The 20,113-nt window shown below is 38.1% G+C and overlaps 1 protein-coding gene across 4 annotated transcripts in view; it reads left to right on the top strand.

Annotated features, from left to right (window-relative positions):
• rab3ip.S (RAB3A interacting protein S homeolog) overlaps positions 1-13,196 on the top strand; it is a 29,595-nt gene extending 16,399 nt beyond the window's left edge. For all 4 annotated transcript variants that reach the window (XM_018254291.2, XM_018254289.2, XM_018254292.2 and 1 more), the window contains 9 exon segments: positions 614-869; positions 1,126-1,221; positions 1,740-1,817; positions 2,664-2,867; positions 5,553-5,681; positions 8,822-8,934; positions 9,763-9,862; positions 11,075-11,144; positions 12,755-13,196. In XM_018254291.2, coding sequence (XP_018109780.1) covers positions 614-869; positions 1,126-1,221; positions 1,740-1,817; positions 2,664-2,867; positions 5,553-5,681; positions 8,822-8,934; positions 9,763-9,862; positions 11,075-11,144; positions 12,755-12,837 — 1,129 coding nt within the window. In that variant the 3' untranslated portion in view covers positions 12,838-13,196.
• Positions 13,197-20,113: the final 6,917 nt, after the last annotated feature.

Raw genomic sequence — 20,113 nt, 5'->3', positions numbered from 1 at the left:
GGTAGGGAGAAAGGAGGACTGGGCAGGGAGGGTGGCCGCATGCGGCAATCACACACCACCTGGACATTGATGGAATGGGAGTTTCTGATAATGGAATTGTTCCTGTTGGTGGTGTGAGCAAAACATAATCAATGACTCTTAAGGTGGCCATACACGGAGAGATCCGCTCGTTTGGCGATGTCAACAAAAATCGGGGCTTACTATTGGTAAAGAGGAGGCCTTGGAATTCTATTTGCATTGGGTAGGGTTGACAAGTCCATGACATTTCCCTGCCAACTAACACATTCACATTTCTGTCACCCTCCTGTGAGCACTAAGAGCCTAAATGCTGCAGGACCCAGTGACCCTTCTCTTCACCCCCAACACATTCACATTTGCGGAATTGCATGGTTGTGTTTTCCATACATATGTAGAAAACATGTCCATGCTTTGGATAGCTGGCCCTGGGCCCCTTAACTGCTTAGGATTGTATTGTAGGTGCCAAAGGGCATTTTCTGTTCTTTTTAAGAGGACCATGGTGGTCCTAATACAATGTATTCTGCAGGTTATAAGAAGATGGCTAGTTATGTGCCACAGATTACAGTATGTTTCTTTCCATTTTTGTTTCATTCAGCCCCAATATAACAGATTCTATATCTTGCTCTACCTCTGGATGCCCAACATGTTCCCTCAAACACAGCAGAAAGAAGGACAACCGTGCAGAGAGAGAATTTTTGCAAGGCGCCACATTGACAGATGTAGTGGATGGTTCAGATGATGTGCTTGGTAGCAGCACAGACAGCTTGTCAAGATTACGGAGCCCGTCTGTTCAGGAAGTTAGAGACCGGGGCTATGAACGGTTGCGAGAAGAGCTGGCTAGAGCTAAACGGGTAATTATATCATGTCTATCTTAGGACAGCTTCAAGGCATGAGACATTTTTAGCATGGAGATATATATTAATAACAGTAATTGGGGAAAAAAAGTGCAGTTTTGAGGTTCTTTTATTTTACAGTTTGGAGTCATAAATCTTGTAATTTGAATGATAATACACTTTGATTTACTTTTTACTTTGGGCTCCATCATCATTTAATGGCCCTTCCATTGCTTATCTTAGCATAACATATGTTTTTGGGATCCCATTGTAGGACCTGAAACTTAAAGATGAAGAATGCGAAAGACTTTCTAAAGTACGGGACCAGTTGGGGCAGGAACTGGAGGAGCTGACAGCAAGTCTTTTTGAAGTAGGTTTAAAAGCTCTCTTATCTTTAAGGTACATGGATCATGCAATTCTTTATTTTTATATTCACATATTTTTAAATTGTATTGCCACTATAATTTAGTTCTAAATACGGCCTGCCTCCTGCCATGACTTCATTTTCATAGTATCAATAGGAAACAATGTGAATTAGCCTGCATTTATGATTATTGCCCAGAAATGCAACAGTATGTAATTTTTGCAGATATGGTATATATTTTATGGCAATAATTGGGGGGTCCAGTGTAACCCACTATGCTTAATTGTAATATTAAGGGAAGCAATCTATGGCAAATAGTGTATTTAATCATCACTACAAGTTGCATGAATCAAGATGCCCTCGGGCAGCATTGCCTTTAGGGTGTGATTCTTCTGTCTTTAGTAAATGCAGAGGGTCAGGTTTTGTGGGTGTTCATTAAGGGGTTGTGCCCTTATTGTACACCTTGGAGTGTAAAACTAGATTTTTACTATTTATTATTTGGTGTTTTTAATTGCATTAATCAGGAAGCACATAAAATGGTCCGGGAAGCAAACCTGAAACAAGCCGCTGCAGAAAAACAGCTTAAGGAGGCACAGGGAAAGGTAAGTGAGATATCTGCAATTTTTCAACTGACTGAATTCTGAGCAGCTACAGGTATGTGATCTCTTTCTGGAATTGCAATATTCAGAAAGCTGTGAATTACTGGAAGGCCATCTCCCATAGTCCGTTTTCAGCAAAATATAGATTTCTTTTTCTCTGTGATAATAAAATAGTTCCTTGTACTTGATGCTATCTAATGTACATAAATCAATATTGGTGGTAAAATCTTGTTGGGTGTGTTTTTTTTTTTTTTTTTGTTTTTTTTAACTAGATTATGAAAGTAATGTGATCTTAATTATGGAAAACCTTATCTGGAAAAAAATCCCATTCATTGCAGATAATAAATCTCATACCTATACTATCTCCTTAGTGCCAGCTTAGCAAGCACTTGCACACCATGGCAAACTGCACTGTGCTCCTCATAGTATAACCAGGTTTTATTCATAACATTCACTCCAAGTCTCACCCAATTTAAATAAAGAAGCAACATCTTTGTGGATCACGAAGGAAGAGCACCACAGAGTTAAGACAGCAAAGTATATTGCACCTGGCTGCCCAGGTCAGTACTGGGATTCAAAATAAGCCCTTATATTTCAGATACACAGGTCCAAACAGGACCAACCTGTCATTTGCCCAATTTTACAAATTGCTAGTCCAGGCCTGAGGCTAACTCTCATCTAATGGTGCATTCTGGTGTTCCATGCTAATAGTGTTGACGTAATTGCTTGTATAAGGCCTGGAGGTAAGAAACGGTAATTTTCAATTTAGAGGTATTTATGAACTGTTTACAAGATTTTTTTTTTGCTTGTTATTTGTGTTGTTAGTTACAAGATTTTTTTTACTTTTAGATTGATGTACTGCAGGCTGAGGTTGCAGCTTTGAAAACACTGGTTCTCTCAACCTCACCAACATCCCCCACAAAAGAACTGCAACCTGGTGGAAAGGCACCCTTTAAGAAGGGCCATGCCAGGAACAAAAGCACAAGCAGTGCTATGGGAGGGGGAACACTAGACCTCAGTGTACTATCTCCAATTGTCATGGATTTGAAAGAGGTAATTTAAAGGTTGGATTATGACTTCACACAGTGCTCATATTTGTTTATTGAAAAAAAATCCCACTATTTCTGTGTACACTATGTACAATATGTTTTCATGTTCCACATCCAGATGTCTCCCTAACTGAAAACAGAAACTGATTTTTATTCACATCTCATTTAGATTTTTTTTTTTTTTTAGTGTATCAATACTTGAGAAATGATTAAACCAGTCTCCTAAAATAATGGTCACTGAAAATATATTTCCTGATAAACCATTAATATTGTATAGCCTGCATTTACCAAATGCAGATGTTTAAAGGGGAAGTTTGCCTTTAAAGGGATACTGTCATGGGTAAAAAATTGTTTTTCAAAACACATCAGTTAATAGTGCTGCATTGAATTCAGTTTCCCAAAAGGGCAAACAGATTTTTTTTTTATATTTAATTTTGCAATCTGACATGGGGCTAGACATATTGTCAGTTTCCCAAATGTCCCCAGTCCCCAGGAAGGTACACAGATAGCAGCTCCCTAACACAAGATAATGGCTGCCTGGTAGATCTAAGAACAGCATCCGGTAGTAAAATCCAGGTCCCACAGACACATTCGGTTACATTGAGTAGGAGAAATAACAGCCTGCCAAAAAGCAGTTTCACCCTAAAATGCTGGCTTTTTCTGAAAGCACATAATCAGGCAAAATGACCTGAGATGGCTCCCTACACACCAATATTACAACTAAAAAAAAATACACTTGCTGGTTCAGGAATTAAATTTTATATTGTGAAGTAAATTATTTACAGTGTAATTTAGAAATTAAAAACTACATCATGACAGAATCCCTTTAAATTAACTTTTATTATGTTTAGATTAATTTATTCCAAGAAACATTTTAGTTACTCTTCTTTATTTTGTATGGTTGGCTCTTTCCAGCCTGCAGCTGAAATTATTTAAATGTAACCAGCCAAAACAAAATGGAGTTGTTATTCTTTATTGCTAATTTTCTTCATATTATCTACTTTTAAGATTCCATTTCAATCTGAAAAACACAACACACAAAATAAATGATGAAGACTAATTGCAAAGGGACCTAGAGTTCTGTTATTTAGAAAAGTTAACATTAAGGTGAACAATCCCTATAAAAATATTTAATAATAAATATCTTTCATTTTTAAGAATGATTTCACTGCAGTTTCTGCTATAACTGTGATGTGATATGTAGGGAACGCCTCTACCTGTGCTATTTCAGTTCTTCATGATATGTACCATTGTTGTGTTTTTACACTGGCTACATTTTCATACCACAGTGCCTAAATTTCTGTTCACATGCATATTAAAAGTGACCGTTTGAAGCAAATGTGTATTACTGTTCTTGTAGTTTTTGCCCTTGGCAAAGACTTTCTTGCACAGCAGGGGATTTTTTCCAATTCCCATTTGAGATGAGAAAATGAGTTTGAGGATTCATATCTAATGTGATACAGTGCATTTAAAGGAGAAGGAAAGGCATCCTGCACTTGGGGTGCTAAACGCATGCGCAGTTGAACTAAATAGGCAACTTTTTAGTTAAAGTTTTGCTTTTTGGCTGCGCATGAGCGCGAAGAAAGTGGAAGACTGAAGAGAAGCGCTCTTTGGTGCTCACTGGTTATAACCCCAGGCCGGTGCAGTTTTCTGCTGATAGGAGCACCGGCCCAGGGTTTCAGGTAAGTCAATATAATCACTTGGCGGTGCCTAACATTTGCCAATCCCAAGTGTTGGATGCCTTTCCTTCTCCATTAAACATTTGTTAGAAAACCTCTCACAATCTAGGGAAGCAAATCTCATCTTGTCTGGCCTTCACACCAGATCTCCTTAGATCAAACCAAGGTTATAGATCTATAAAAGTATTGATTTCAACAGTGTTATTGCCAATTAAGGAAAACTAAGCAACAAAATGGGTTTAATCCATGGTAACAAACACTTAACTCTTATTAGGAATTTACAATGGTTTTACTTATTTCTATATAGAAAAAGCTGCTAATAACCATTACCTGCAGACAACTTTTACTCAAAATATGGGTCCTTCTCCCAGTCAGCTCCTTACCTGCTTGATCCACCTCTCACTGCTCCTAGCCCAATTAAAATTTGGGGATTGAAACCTGGGCATTTACTATTTGCTGTGCACTGCAATAGGGTAGTGGCCCAGTCTCTGCTCCCCTTCTAGTACTAAGGGGTCAAAACATAGACATTTTTCAATGGGAAGCAATGAAATGAGCTGAGAAAGAGATGCCTTGTCCTCATAAAAGAGGACTTTTCTTGAGAAAGATAAAACCTTTTGTGTTATCTTTCTCAAGAATTAAGATGAGACTAAAGGTGGTGGATATGTTTTAGGTTTATATATCTAGTTGTCTTGTCCCCAGTTCTCATGCTTGTTGGTACAGCATTTACTTGTTTTCTTTTGTATCAAGGTTGATGGTACCAACTGCCTCAAGCACCTATATAATGCTGTGAATACTTTTTGGCAGTAGTGTGCATGCACAATGAACAGAGATGGCACGAGTCTTGCTGCTATGTGGAATCATAAGTAGGCAAGAATATCTGCCAGTAAATCATCTTTGCAGCATACTATTGCATAAGGTCATTACGATTGTGGTTACAGGCTAGCAAAGCATTTTCATTTATAAAGACTTATTCCTTTCTAATTATTGTAAAATGTATTTCTCTTTGATAGCCTGATTTATCGCTTTACTATGAATTCAGAACTTGGAAAGAAGAGCCTTCCATGGACAGGGCAGGCCCATTTTTGCACAGAATATATGAGGAGGATATCTGCCCTTGTTTAACATTCCCGAAAAGTGAGGTACATGGTTTTTCTTATTCTTCATGTGCTCAGTGGCAATAATATTGATTCAACTGTCAACCTACAGTTCACTGGGAGTAGCTTTATCCTGTGATCCGAAATCTGCCTCATTTTGTCTTCTAGAGTTACATGTAGTAAATAAGAAGGAACAGCAAATTCTCCTATATATTTTTGTCTGAGACACATATTGCAGATGGAGGGGTGGGGATCATGTTTATACAGAGCTTCTGTTTCTTTAAAGGACCAGTAACATAAATTAAAAAAAAAAAAAAAACTGCAAAGACATTAAACTTTTAAATTGCCAAGTCTTTATTAAGAAATAACTTGCCGAAACTCCGCTTGCGCTTCTCTTCAGAAAAGGCGATCTGCCGATCCGTCGTGCGGCGATCCATTTCTCCTCCCTGCTTTCCTTATAGGAGATAGCCAGGGAGGAGCAATCGAGCGCTGCATGATGGATCGTCGCCTTTTCTGAAGAGGAGTGCAAGCGGAGTTTTGGTAAGTTATTTCTTAATAAATAATTTAAAAGTTTAATATGTCTGTTTTTTTTTTCCATTTTATGCTAACAATTTTTTTTAAAAAAATGTATGTTACTGATCCTTTAAGTCCTATTTATTGTGCTTTTATTGAAAATTATATACTACCTCTTCAGTGGCAGGCCAAAAGAGGCTTTTCTAAAGTTCCTTGTAGCTGAGCAACATTCCAGGTGATCACTTGTCACACCACCACCACTCGGGCATGTCATTCAGTGCTACTGAAAGTACAACCTCATTTCTGTATGAAGTGGATGCACCAAATCCAGGATTTTGTTCTGGATTCTGCCATATCCCAGCACTTTCAATTGTAGGACTTGGATTAGTACTATTCAGTGCAAAAAGTATACTAGGTAAATGGAAGATGTTTTCAGTATAGCTAGTGATTTAAAAATATCTTATAAAGGCTGGAGAGAGTGAATGTCAAATGTAATAGCCGCTGAACTGTTCCTTCAAGGGCAGGGGTGTCCAAACTGCGGCCCGAGGGCCACATGCGGCCCAGGATGCATATGAATACCGCCCAGCTTGAAACGCTTGGTTCCGAGGAAATAGGAGGAGTGGGGACTCTGCCCATTGCCCAGTTAGTAATAATAATATCCGTGTCCCATATTCCAGTGTATAGCTCCATCTGGTTATCCAACTGGCATTGTAGTTCTTTTCTGTGTATTTCCTTTACTTTTACAAATCAAACGTGTGTGTGGCCCCAGACAATTTTATCTTTTTCCAATGTGGCCCAGCGAGCCAAAAGTTTGGACACCCCTGTTCAAGGCCATGCAACTTTAAAGCAATTGACAGCTTAAGCAGTAGTTTTTTGTTTCCAGATGGAACATTTATTTCATTGAATCTGTATATGCAGATTAGTGTTGATTTAATGCAGTACTTGGCCAAATCTTTTGTTTAGGACTCAGTATTCAGCTGAAACCAAAATTGACGGCTTTATCACATCTGGTTTTAAGAGTGGGCATCACGTCTGTCATGTTACATTTAAGCAGCGGCAGCAGTCTCCTCCTCTTCTTAGGAGTTACTTAATTCTCAAAGGGGTTGTTCACCTTCCAAAACTTTTTCAGTTCATTTGTTTTCAGATATTCACTATAAACAAACACTTTTTTCAATTGCTTTCCATCTTTTATTTTTTACTGTTTTTCCAAAATTTAAGTTTTAAGTTGAATGTTCCCGTGTCTAGTGTTTCAGTCTGGCAACTCTGTGGCCCAGGAGCATCTGAACTGTTACAATTTGCTATATTTAGTAGCTATAGTAGCACTATCTTTGGAATATTAGCAACTATTGTATCAATTTTAACAGCCGGTTTTAATGAAACTCAGGGATTTTGCTCAGCAGGGACAAAGATAACAAATGTATCAACTAGATGTATCAATTTAGAACAGTTAAAGAGACCCTTCCCAGAGCTGCTTTAGAAGGTTATAAATCAAACTTTACACTTCAATATTAGAAAAAAGGTCACAAACAGAAAATAAAAATTAACTAGTAAAAGAATCTATTTCAGGTGAATACTCTGAAACCAACTAAACTGAAAAAAATGTAAAGGTGAAGAACCCTGTAAAGCATATTTATGAGATGGAGACAAATATTTACTTATGTTTTCTAACTCTGTAGATGACTGTTCAAATCTAATTGCTGATTGGTTGCTATGGGCAACATCACTGGTGATGTTATCAATGTTAATAAATACGCTCCTTAGGGTAAGGGCACACGGGCAGATTCAGGGAGATTAGTCGCCCCTGTGACAAATCTCTTCTTTGGTGCGACAATCTCCCCAAACTACCTTCCCGCCGGCTAGAACGAAAAATCTTCAGGCGACTTTGGAAAACGAAGCGATGCGAGTCCCATCCCACTGGCAATTTTTCATTCTAGCAGACAGGAAGGTAGGGGAAGGCAGTTTGGTGAGATTTGTTGCAGGGACGAAAAATCTCCCTGAATCTGCCCATGTGCCCTTACCCTTAGAGTTACTACTCTATGGGACTACAGACAGAAAAGTGTGAACTCACCTCTCCTGCATATCAAACTGAGTATTATTTTTTCCAATTAGTTCAAATATAACAGATAATAATTGGCTTAATTAAATCAATCATCAGCATTATTGGAACAGATAACCAGGTGCGAAGGGGGCCCACATCTGATGTCCTTCATAGTACTTTTGACAGAAATATCATTGGGGCTTATCTTAAGCTTACTCATTACTCACTGCTGTCATGCCTCAAACTACAGCTTGTGTTTATGGTTTTGCTTTTTAAATACAATGCTTCTCTTTTCATTCCTCAGGCTTCTCTCTACTCTCTTCCAAACCGAAGGCTGGCTTTGTAGACTTGTATTTAACTCTGTGCTATTTTAATGCTGAAAAGTTGTAGTGGAAATCTAACTGCTACTCAAACCTTTCAGAGATGTGTTGTAAAGAGACAACTGAAAGTGGTTGCACAAGTGCTGTAAGAATGATAGGGAGGTTGCAAAGTGAGCCATTCTACTATATAAAACAAAAGCTTATAGAAATCCTTAAATCCAAAAACACAGCTTGTATCCTAAATAACAAAATATTGACACACTGTAAAATGTACACCGTTTTCCCTTGTTATAATTTTATTATTTAATTCATAGCTGGCTGCAGCTGTACTTGAAGCGGTAGAAAACAACACCTTAAGCATTGAGCCTGCTGGTCTGCAACCTGCCCGCTTTGTTAAAGCATCAGCTGTTGAATGTGGAGGATCAAAGTAAGTAAACCACAGAAATGCAAAGAATTTAGTGACTGAGGTAATTGCTTTTTATATAGTTTGGACTACTATGATATATATTGTCAGCCAACGGAAGTATCAGACATGTAATAAGTCTGCTGTAGGTTATAGTAACAGTAGTGGTCTCATAATCTATATGATGGTGTACAAGTAAGTAAACCCTGTGTATATTACTAGTGAAACAAATTACTGGTCATGAGTGGGCATCTCTTATGCCTGATAAAACAAGAGCTTAATATTTCAAATCCAAGGTAAATTTAGCAGCTGCAAATAAGATAGTGCAGGATTTCTTTTTTTATTTTACATTTTTATATTAAACAACTCTCACGTATTTTGCCGGGTGGTGAGTTTATAAAGTAATGGTTAGTACTGCATTTAGTTATATGGCAAATAGACTTTAGTAGAAATGCCTGAAGCTTATGGTGCCAATTAGCAAGTGCAGAATGTCCTGTTCATAAAAATTTTTCACTTTGTCATCATTTTTATTATTTGTTTGTTTTGGAATGTTTGTCGTCTTCTGCCTTTTTCATCGACCCCCACCATCATTTTTTTTTAAATGAGCAATTTCACAATCTCATCATCAGTAGGCCCTCAACCAGTGTCTGTGAGTAACATCTTTTTTTTTACCATCCCATTTGCAGTTGATTTCAATGGCATCATAGTAGATTGTCAAATTCCTGGCTGGAGTCAACTCTTGGAGACAATCATTGCACAATCCCCTGGTTCATGGGTACAAAAGTTTGGGCAGACTCTGGTCTACATTATACTAAACAGCCTTAAAAATCTTTCCTTTTTATTTCTTTTTAGGAAATGCGCGTTAAGTGGTCAGACAAAGTTGTGTAAGCACAGAATTAAACTGGGAGACACCAGCAATTACTATTATATTTCTCCTTGCTGTAGATATAGGGTGAGTATAAGAGAGTCCTGGGTCTATTTAATGATCATTTTCCTGCCTCTTTGGGAATTGACACCTCTCGTTACAATACATCATTTCTGATAAACATAACATATTGTTCCACAAGTCAGCCTGCTGCACTGTTCTCACAATTTTGAAAACAAATGAGAATTCATCCAACATTTCATTGATATTGCTGTTTTGCTGGGCTCACTTATGGGTTCAGCCAAACAGGTAGGGAAACTGTAATCTGTAATTATTGTCTTTTTAATAACCCTAACTACATTTTAGTTACAGTTATTATTCATGCTTTAAGCGAACATTGGTAAGGTATGCACCATAAATTATACTGTCCAGGGGCACTAATCTACAAACACTGTACAGGTATGGGATCTGAAAACCCCTTATCCAGAAAGTTCCAAATTATTGAAAGGCCATCTTCCATCGATTCCATTTTAAGCAAATCATTCTAATTTTTAGAAATGACTTCCCTTTTACTGTAATAATAAAACAGTGCCTTGTTCCTTTATCCAGACGCCTGTTATCCAGAAAGCTCCAAATTATGGAAAGGTTGTCTCCAACACTCCATTTTATCCAAATAATCCAAATTTTCAAAAAATTATTTCCTTTTTCTCTGTAATAATAAAACAGTAGCTTGTACTTGATCCCAACTAAGATATAATTATTCCTTATTGGAAGCAAAACAATCCGATTGGGTTTATTTAATGTACATGATTTTCTAGTAGACTTATGATATGACGATCCTAATTACAGAAAGATCTATTATCTGGAAAACCTCAGGTCTCAAGCATTCTGGATAACAGGTCCCATACCTGTACTTGATCATAACTAAACTCCATGAATCCATATTGGTATAAAAAGAATCCTTTTGGGTTTATTTAATGTTGAAATTATTTTTAGTTGACTCAAGGTATGGTGATTCCAATTACAGAAAGCATTCTGCATATTAGATCCAATACTTGTATTTTAATGCTGAATGTGTTGGATACAGTGAGACTAAAAGGTTCTCTGTAGGACAGCAATAAAAGCTGGCACACAAAAGGTCCATCCAATAAATGCAGTTTACAAAATGATTTTCCCCCCACAAACCTGCTCTTCTCAACTCATGATGCAAACATTAAAAAAAGGCTTCTTTTATTATGAGACTTTGTATTCAGAAGCACAATAATGGCTGCTTTTATATTTGTTGTGTACATTTTTCAGATTGCATCTGTGTGCAATTTCTTTACATATATCCGGTACATCCATCAAGGACTTCTAAAACAGCAGGATGGTGAGTGTTCTAGGAATACATTTCATTTTATGCACAGCTATGAAATCTGTTCTATGAATTCTTTGTTTAATGTAAATAAAATCAGAATCTCTGCTTTAGCAGAGATTTTGCTTTGTCGTACTTCGTAAACTTTTGAAGCACAACATTTTGCAGCCTGAGCCACACCAGGTTTTTTCTTGGAATTTTTATTGTTCCTTGCTAATCTTATGTGTAACAGGAGTGCGTTTCCTGACACTTCTCTGCTCAGTTTTGTGGCTTTGACAGACTATAGTCTATAAAACTGAGGTAGGTGGGTATATGACCCATTAAAGGGAAGTATCAGGAGTACATTATTATTATTAACATTTATTTATTTATTTTTATTTCGCCATCTGCAACTTAAAGTGCATCTAAACCAAAAATATGAATTATTGCGAATTTAGGTTCATTCTATGAGCACTTTTGTAATTTATATTTTCTAATTTTAGTGGTGTCTGAGATATTTGCCGTTTTAGAATGCTAATAGCAGGCATTTGGCTCAACTGAAAGTCAGCAACCCAAAGGTTATCTGAATCCAGGTAGTGCACAGACCGTTAAAGGGGTTGTTCACTTTTGAGTTAACGTTTAGTATGATGTAGAGAGTGATTCTGAGACAATTTGCAATTTTTTTATTATTTGTGGTTTTTGACTTATTTAGATTATTTTGCAGCAGCTCCCTTCTGTTTGCAGTTGCTGGGTCCACATTACCCTCGCAAACATGTTGATTTGAATAAGAGACTGGAATATGAACAAGAGAGGGCCAAAATAGAAAGATCAGTAAAATGCAATACCCCAAAGTTTTCGTGCAAAAAAGCATAAGAAATCAGAGTTTTCTGGTGAAAAATCCCGAAAAAACAGTGATAATCTTATTTTTCCCCTCAAAGCAAATTTTAGGAAAAATCACTCTGAATAAGGTCACACCAATTAATATTTTGGCGTTTAGATGCCCTTTAAATGGCAAACTGGCTTGTTCGTTGTGGATAAAAGCAAAATTGCAGAGCAAAGAAATTCTTGCCAGTTGTATCCTCTTTGCCAGGTAAAGGCTATGGCATAGTATGCTATAGTTGCTGCTTTAGTTGCAAGCAAAGTACAGATACAGGATCCTTTATGTGGAAACCCATTATCCAGAGAGATCCAAATACAGAAAGGCCATCTCCCATAGACTCCACATTTTTCAAATGATTTCCTTTTTCTCTAATAATAAAACAGAACCTTGTACTTGATCCCAACTAAAATATAATTAATCCTTATTGGAAACAAAACCAGCCTATTGGGTTTATTTACTGTTCATATGATTTTCTAGTAGACGTAAGTTATGAAGATCCACATTACAGAAAGATCCGTTATCTGGAAAACCCCAGGTCCCAAGCATTGTGGATAACAGATCCCATACCTGTAGCAGTGTACAAAGCAGTATTTTAGCTGTTTGCAAGCAAAGATAACAAAACTTGTAAAGGAGAGGTTTGCGCTCCTCCTGTCCACAATCCGTCTCCTTACTACCAAACATTATATTACATTTCCTAAACACAATTAAACTATATGTGCACATCTATTTGCTAGTGTTGATCTTTTCTTCTATCTTTTTTTTACAGTTGATCAGATGTTTTGGGAGGTCATGCAACTTAGGAAAGAAATGTCTCAAGCAAAACTTGGATATTTCAAAGAGGAGCTTTAGCAGTTAGCACACTACAGGATTGCTCACAAATGTTTCTTGGACTTTTCCATGCTAGGAGATTGAGAGAACATTGCAGCACCACATACTCAAACGACTGTGTAATAAAAACTATCCAATATGTATCTTTCCTTTGTACTTTGCAGATTGCACAAATATCAAATAATGTGACATCTGCTAAATAACTTGCAAGAGATCCCTAGTGCTTGCAGGAGAAACTTAGCTTTTGAGGTTCTAATAAGCATTTGCTGGCATCATCTTGTGTAAATTATTGGTGAACCGCCTCAGTATGGAGAAATAAATGGTAGTTCGAAATTGTCAGTCTTTTCTTTTACACATGAAATAAATAAATAACATCTGAATATGTGTTTGTGCGGTTTTGTGTGACAGCACAGCTCCCTCTGCATATGTACAGGTATTTGTATATGTTTGTATCTCAGTGGTTTTTCTGGCTTGCTTAGCTAGTAAACATTTCTCCTTGTTTAGGTAAGTAAACATACACTGTAGCAGCTATGACTAACTTGCACAGGAAGCACCTGCTGGATAATCTGTCCAAAAAGGTGGCCGTTTTCTTTTCAAAGCAAATGTTGCCTGGGAAGAGCCTGCAAAAGCATTTGTAGCTGATTCCCAATCAAGTCAGCTGGGGTGATTTGGTGCAGCATGTGGGGTGCATTAAAAGGCGGCACTGAAATCGCACTGTATACCTTTACCCTAAATCAGCCGATGTTCTGCCCCTGACAGCAATCGTACGAAAGTTGTGTCCCACAAAAGCCAGTGACAGTCTCCCACTGAAAATTGTATGATCAGCAACACACACACAGATATATTACCCGCAGCCGACATCTTTTAACCTGGCTGATCAACCAAACGACTGATCTCTGCCAGACGAAAAATGTCAGGACTCTCCACACATGGTCCGATAATTGTACGAATCCTTGATTCGTACAATCGGATCTTTGCGTCTATGGCCAGGTTAAGGACCATAACAGATAAGACATTTTGTCACCTGCACTAAATCTTCTCCTGGATGGGACCTGTGCATTGACTTTAATATTATTACATCGGAATCGCCAGAAAATGCTGGAGAATGAAAATTCCAGCTCCTTGGGCTATTGTAATGTTTTATTGGCAGAGACTTAGACTTTAATGCTTAGCTATTATTGGATAGTTGGTCCCCCCATGCAAAATCTCCAGCATGCTCCATCTGCAATAACCTTAAGGGTAAGGGCACACGCTAAGATTCGGGGAGATTTTGTTTCCCGGTGACAAATCACTTCTTCTTTGGGCGACTAGAAGCCGAAAAGCCTTCCCACCGACTAAAATCTAAATCGCAGACAGGATGGCACTCTGAGTACTTTGTTTTCTGAAGTCACCCAAAGTTGCCTCACGAGTAAGAGTGCCATGCCACTGACGATTTTTCATTATAGCCGGCAGGAAGGTAGGGGAAGGCAGTTTGGGGAGATTGTCGGCCCAAAGAAGGGGCGATTTGTCGCCGGGACAACTAATCTCCCCGAATCTGCCCGTATGTACTTACCTTAAGCGATCTATGCAGCCAATTAGCTTGAAGCTATTTTTGCTTACCTAGAAGTGAGTGATAAGAATGCAGAGCAGGCTGCTGGGTTCATGGGTATCTGGAGTTGCTTTAGCCAAGGGTTATCCCTGGATCAATGCAGAGTCTGTATTGCATTGGCAGAAATATTTACAGTTATAAAGGTAACACTTAATGCCATGAATAAAAATAATTATTGAAGAATAAATAAGAGTGCCCATTAAATAAGCATGAAAATGTATTCTGATGCAAACATTTGGTTTTGATGTCAGGATCTGCAGTACTGCAAACTGCTTGTGGAGTCCAGACACAGAGCTCTACTCTCTTGTTATAATAATGAGTGAGTTGGGAGCCGTCTCATATTGGGGCTCATTTATCAACACTGGGCAAATTTGCACCTGGGCAGCAACCAATCAGTTATGAGCTTCATGCAGCTAGAACAATAAAAGCAAACATTTGATTCATTTCTATGGGTTACTGCAAATTTGCCCATCATTGATAAATGACCCTTATTATGTTTGTGATAGATGTGAGCTGATCCTGTGTCACATGCATGGGGGGAGGGGAAGCCAAGGGCTACCAGGGAGGTCAAAAACAGATGCTCTTGTGACACTCAGAATAAAGTACCACAGGCCAGTGCACGGCTTCATAGGAGCAGATGCGTAACTAGATTTATTGGGTGATTTATTTATTTATTGGATTCTTTTGTCTTTTAAGATAAACTAATTGCGCTTACATTAGACTTTGCTCAGAAGAGCATATTGTAATATTCATCAATAGAGTTGAATATGTTTAACAGCTCAAAGATGGCCACTGAAACTGGCACACAATGTGGACAGCAGAAAGGAAATAGATTGTTTTAATTGATCAGATATACGATACCTTATATATTAAATCCATATCATTTTTGTCATATCCATCGGAACCGGCCCTCTTAAGAGTCACATGCAGAATTGTGGTCGATATTAATAAAATAAACAAGGTGGAGTGGTGTGTATATCTGCTTCAAATCATAAAAACAACAAAAATGCAAAGAATAATATTGTGCAATCTCACAAAATAAACCCCAGTCCAGGGTTACCAAAAATGGAGAAAATTAGTAAGAAGGCCTGCAGACAATGATGCAGTAGCAAAAGTAGTTAAAAGTTTAAAAATTCTTTTAAACTCTAACTACTTTTGCTACTGCATCATTGTCTGCAGACAATCAATCAATTTCTTAAGTGAACTAATTGCATTGCAGAACACAATGTGTGTGGTGGATGGTGACTTGAGTGCCTAGGTTTTATAGAACAGAGAATATGAACAGACAGATAATAGCAATTACATTTACAAATAACACGGATATGATATTTCTTCTATTATGCAAAAAAAACACACCAGCCCAAAGTTTAAAGACTATGGGGTAGGGTGCAAGGCCCATTTTTTTTTCTCCTTAAAAAAAAAAAAAAAAAAGACTTTGTGAGGGAGGACATTGGCTCAGAATACTGAATCCATTTTTAAAATATCTTCCCACAGGGGAACCAAACAAAAACAAAACGGAGACAGTCAGACTCAGGCCATTAACTGAATACTTTATTGAGTACTGCTAACCTCCACCTTCCTCCCTCATCCGCAAAAATACAAAGGGTGCAGAGCCACACACCATTGCCACTGGAAGCTTTTTAGACAGGCCAGGAGGGCACATGGATGGGGGGGGACAAGCACTTGTTGCTGGATGCCATCATAACAGCCAAGAAGTTACATGGGATGAAGCATACTATAACAGCTTTGTACTACCTTATCGAGCTGAAAAGTGCTGACGATCCCAAGATATGAGGTAATGTGCAGGGGAAAAGATCTCATGGATCAAAAAACCCCAGTTCCTAGGTGCCATTTCTGGTCACCTGATGCTTTCTCAAGGCTAAAAACCTTTTAAAGCTTTGGGGAGGGTTCTTTCTGATGGGGAAAAGGGGGTCGGGAATATCCCGGAGAGTACTGATATGGAGTACGTCCAGGGAAAATGAGTTTTGCATTTGTTCTTTTTATTCATCCTCAGGGCAGAAACCAGTTAGCCACAAGCAGAGACTGTAACACAATCATTTATTTGCGCATATACATCCAGAACAGGTGGCCGGGAGAGGTGAGAATGGCCAAAAAGAAAAGAAAGGAGGAGAGCACAGTTAAATAGAGCTAGGCAGGCAATGTTATTCCACATTGTAAATATTATTTAAACGCAGCAATCAAGTAACATGTACTTTTCCAAAGTGACCTAGTTTAGTGCCTAACTTTTGTCTTTCCATTATTGCAAGAATTATAACTTTCTCTCAAGTAGCTATTCAAAAAAATTCATGCTCTAATCCTATCCTTACTAGACTAGTGCAACCGTCTTTTTACCAGCCATCTTCTCCTCCAGTCTTAAACTCTGCCAGTGTCGGACTGGGATTCTAGGGGCCCACCAGAAAACCTTTAGACCATGGGCCCACTTTCCAAACTATTATCCCTCCTCTCCTCACTCAACCTGTTTATTCTCCTAATCTTTTATATCTACTTACTACTGTATATGATCATGAAATAGCCCAAACGGTTAGAAGCAAGAGGCCCACTGACAACTGGGCCCAGTGGGAGTTTTCCTGGTATCCCTGTGGGCCAGTCCAACACTGAACTCTGCTGCTACAAGATGGGATGGATTAATTATTCCTATGGCCCTGAAATGTACCCCAACTTTGCTCCTGATCTTTTCCAGCCATATTCCTGAGCTACTGTGGCCGACTCAATTTCCCCCAGTGCTTGGCCTCCTTGGAATTAAGGACAAAAGGCGACTGTCCATCCTTTACATTTGTGCCTGCTCCACTAACTATAGTAACATAGGGGCATATTTATCAAAGAGTGAAGTTAGAGATCACTACAGTCCTCTAGAGTGAAATTCCGCCACTCTTCATTAATTCTATGTTATTTTTAAAAGAGTATCAATGGCTGAAAGTGAAAGTTCATCCTTTGATATATACACCTTTAAAAATCCCATAGAAATGAAAGGAGTGTCGGAATTTCACTGTAGTGGACTGTGGTGATCCCTAACTTCACTCTTTGATAAATATACCCCACAGGAGGTTAGACTGGGAAAAGAAACACATCTCACCAGTTCAAACGTCCAAGTCTGTATAAAATCTGCCTAACTGCTAGTTGATCTAGAGGAAGGCAAAAAAACCCAGCTTGAAGCTGGATCAGTCCCTGGACCAGACCGTCTGAGATCCCTATCAGATTCACAAAGTACACTAGGGTCACTTTCTGCAGGAGCTTTTGTGTCGGTTAATAGTGGAATGGGAATAATAAGCTAGACAACTGGGATCAGCCTGCACTGGGTTCTGTAGGTGAGGATGCAACCCAGAAAGTCTATGGCAAACATCTCTTCTCAGTGACACCCAGCTGTGTTGCTTTCCGACTGCCCGCAAATAAACTTGAAAAAATAACCTCACAATAGCCAAAGAACTTAAAATGTCTCTTTAAAACAATTAATCTCAGTGCTTCAATGAAAAAATAGGTATAATATAATTAAATAGTAGCTATACACAGTGATAGTTCAATTTAGCTTAATCAAACAAGTAGTCCTTTTACTGCCTTTTTTCTTTCACGGTTTTACAGTGACACCTAGGGTGCAAAATGGAAATCTACACTCAAATGCTGCTCAAATAAGGTATTATCTATCTATCTCTGGTATTTATATTCTAGAAACTGTAAACTATTCACAAAACAATGGATGTTAAATGCAAAAAATGAAAGAGAATGAAAACATTGAAGTCAGTGAGATTGTGATCGATCAAGACTCACCCCACCACGCAATGTCTCCTCCAATCAGCTCCACAAACTCCGTGTGCTCAGCCACCAGCATCCCAACTGGAATACGGGTCCAAATGAGCAATTCAGATGGCACTCCGGAAAAGTTTGAAAAAGTTTATTGCAACATTAGGGGAACAGCATCGCCTTACGTGTTTCGGGAAACATTCCCTTAATCATAGGCATCATTAATGAAAACATTAAAGTAGAAATTATTTGAATTGAATTTTATTTATTTATTTTTTTACTCAAAATTTTTCAGAATTAGGTATGTCAACTTTGTATTATTATGTGCTACTAAATATGCCTGTTATACACAAGAGTGCACATCCTAAGTCTACACTCCTAAGATAGAGTGTTGTTATAGGGCCAAATCACTTCTCATAATCTATACGTCCATATATTTACATCTTGCAACATAATCACATGGGAGTCTGTATAGTCTGCTGTCTGCTTATGATACATGTGGGCTACATGACTGTTCAACTTTATATACAGTAAAAAAAAGGAGGCTGTTGTTTCTAAGGGCACATAATCCTTTTTATGAAAAGTTTCCCCCCCCCCCAGGATTTAAGAAGTGCTATACTTTATGCCTTGAGGTTCTGGACCAGCCCAAGGCAACCACAGCCTTATAGCAGGGAAGATCTGTTCCTCCAAAGATGCCCCAGTAGCTTCCCATCTTCTTTCCTGCTGATTCACTGCACATGCTCTGTGCTGCTGTCACTTACTGAGCTTAGGGTCAGACAATATACTGTTTATATAGAATATAAATGACGCAATATAAGGCTGGTTAGTAAATGCTTTGGATACTTATTACATGGTAGCTATGAAAACCGCAAAACTTGCACCAGAATAGGAGATATATACCTTGATTTTTCACTTAGTCTACATTAGGATACATTTCAGTATAGCCTAATACAGTTTGACTGAAAGGAGGCCACCCCACTAAATGATGCAATATTTCTTCGAATATTATGTCCTTTTATGTCCAGCTCTGCTCACAGGCAGGATTTGATGGTCAAAGAACAATGTCCATAACTAATTTAGCTTTGTGATTATTTGTATTGATCATAGACAGATAAATACAGTATATATATATATATATATATATATATATATGTGCAACCATATGCATGCCATACATATGCACAGTAATTGAAATCATAGTGCAGGCTCTCCAGCTTTTGCTGAACCATAATTCCCAGCATACCAATTACAGCTAAGGAGGCAGAGCTTTAAGTTTACATTTATAGGGGTAAGAAACTGGCATTCTTTTAAAGTAGTGTTGTCTAAGATGCCATACATAAAACACTTATCCTCTATTTTGCATATTTTGGTTGTAGGATCATTATGATGTGTTAAAAAAAAAGTCCATGGAGTTCTTGGACAAAGTGAAGGGCTATAAAAAATCTTTTGTAGGGCCACGTTTGGCCTGCAAACCTCCACTTGGACAGCCCTGTTGTAAAGGAATTAAGTTATACCAGCAAATAAACATAATTTACTCATATATTTACATACAGTTGTATTTCAGAGCTTATTTTAGTAAAACTGCTTATTTAGACATTTTGAGGATCACAGTTCTAATCTATAACAACTAAAAAATTAACAAAAGATACTTCTCCCCCACTTGTGCTTAAAGGGATACTGTCATGGGAAAAATTATATTTTCAAAATGAATCAGTTAATAGTGCTGCTCCAGCAGAATTCTGCACTGAAATCCATTTCTCAAAAGAGCAAATAGATTTTTTTATATTCAATTTTGAAATCTGACATGGGGCTAGACACATTGTCAATTTCCCAGCTGCCCCAAGTCATGTGACTTGTGCTCTGATAAACTTCAATCACTCTTTACTGCTGTACTGCAAGTTGGAGTGATATCGCCCCCCTCCCTTTCCCCCCCAGCAGCCAAACAAAAGAACA

Source organism: Xenopus laevis, chromosome 3S (assembly GCF_017654675.1).
Source record: "Xenopus laevis strain J_2021 chromosome 3S, Xenopus_laevis_v10.1, whole genome shotgun sequence".
Lineage (NCBI taxonomy): Eukaryota > Metazoa > Chordata > Amphibia > Anura > Pipidae > Xenopus > Xenopus laevis.
The sequence above is the reverse complement of the archived record's forward strand: the minus strand, read 5'-3'. Positions and strand labels throughout refer to the sequence as shown.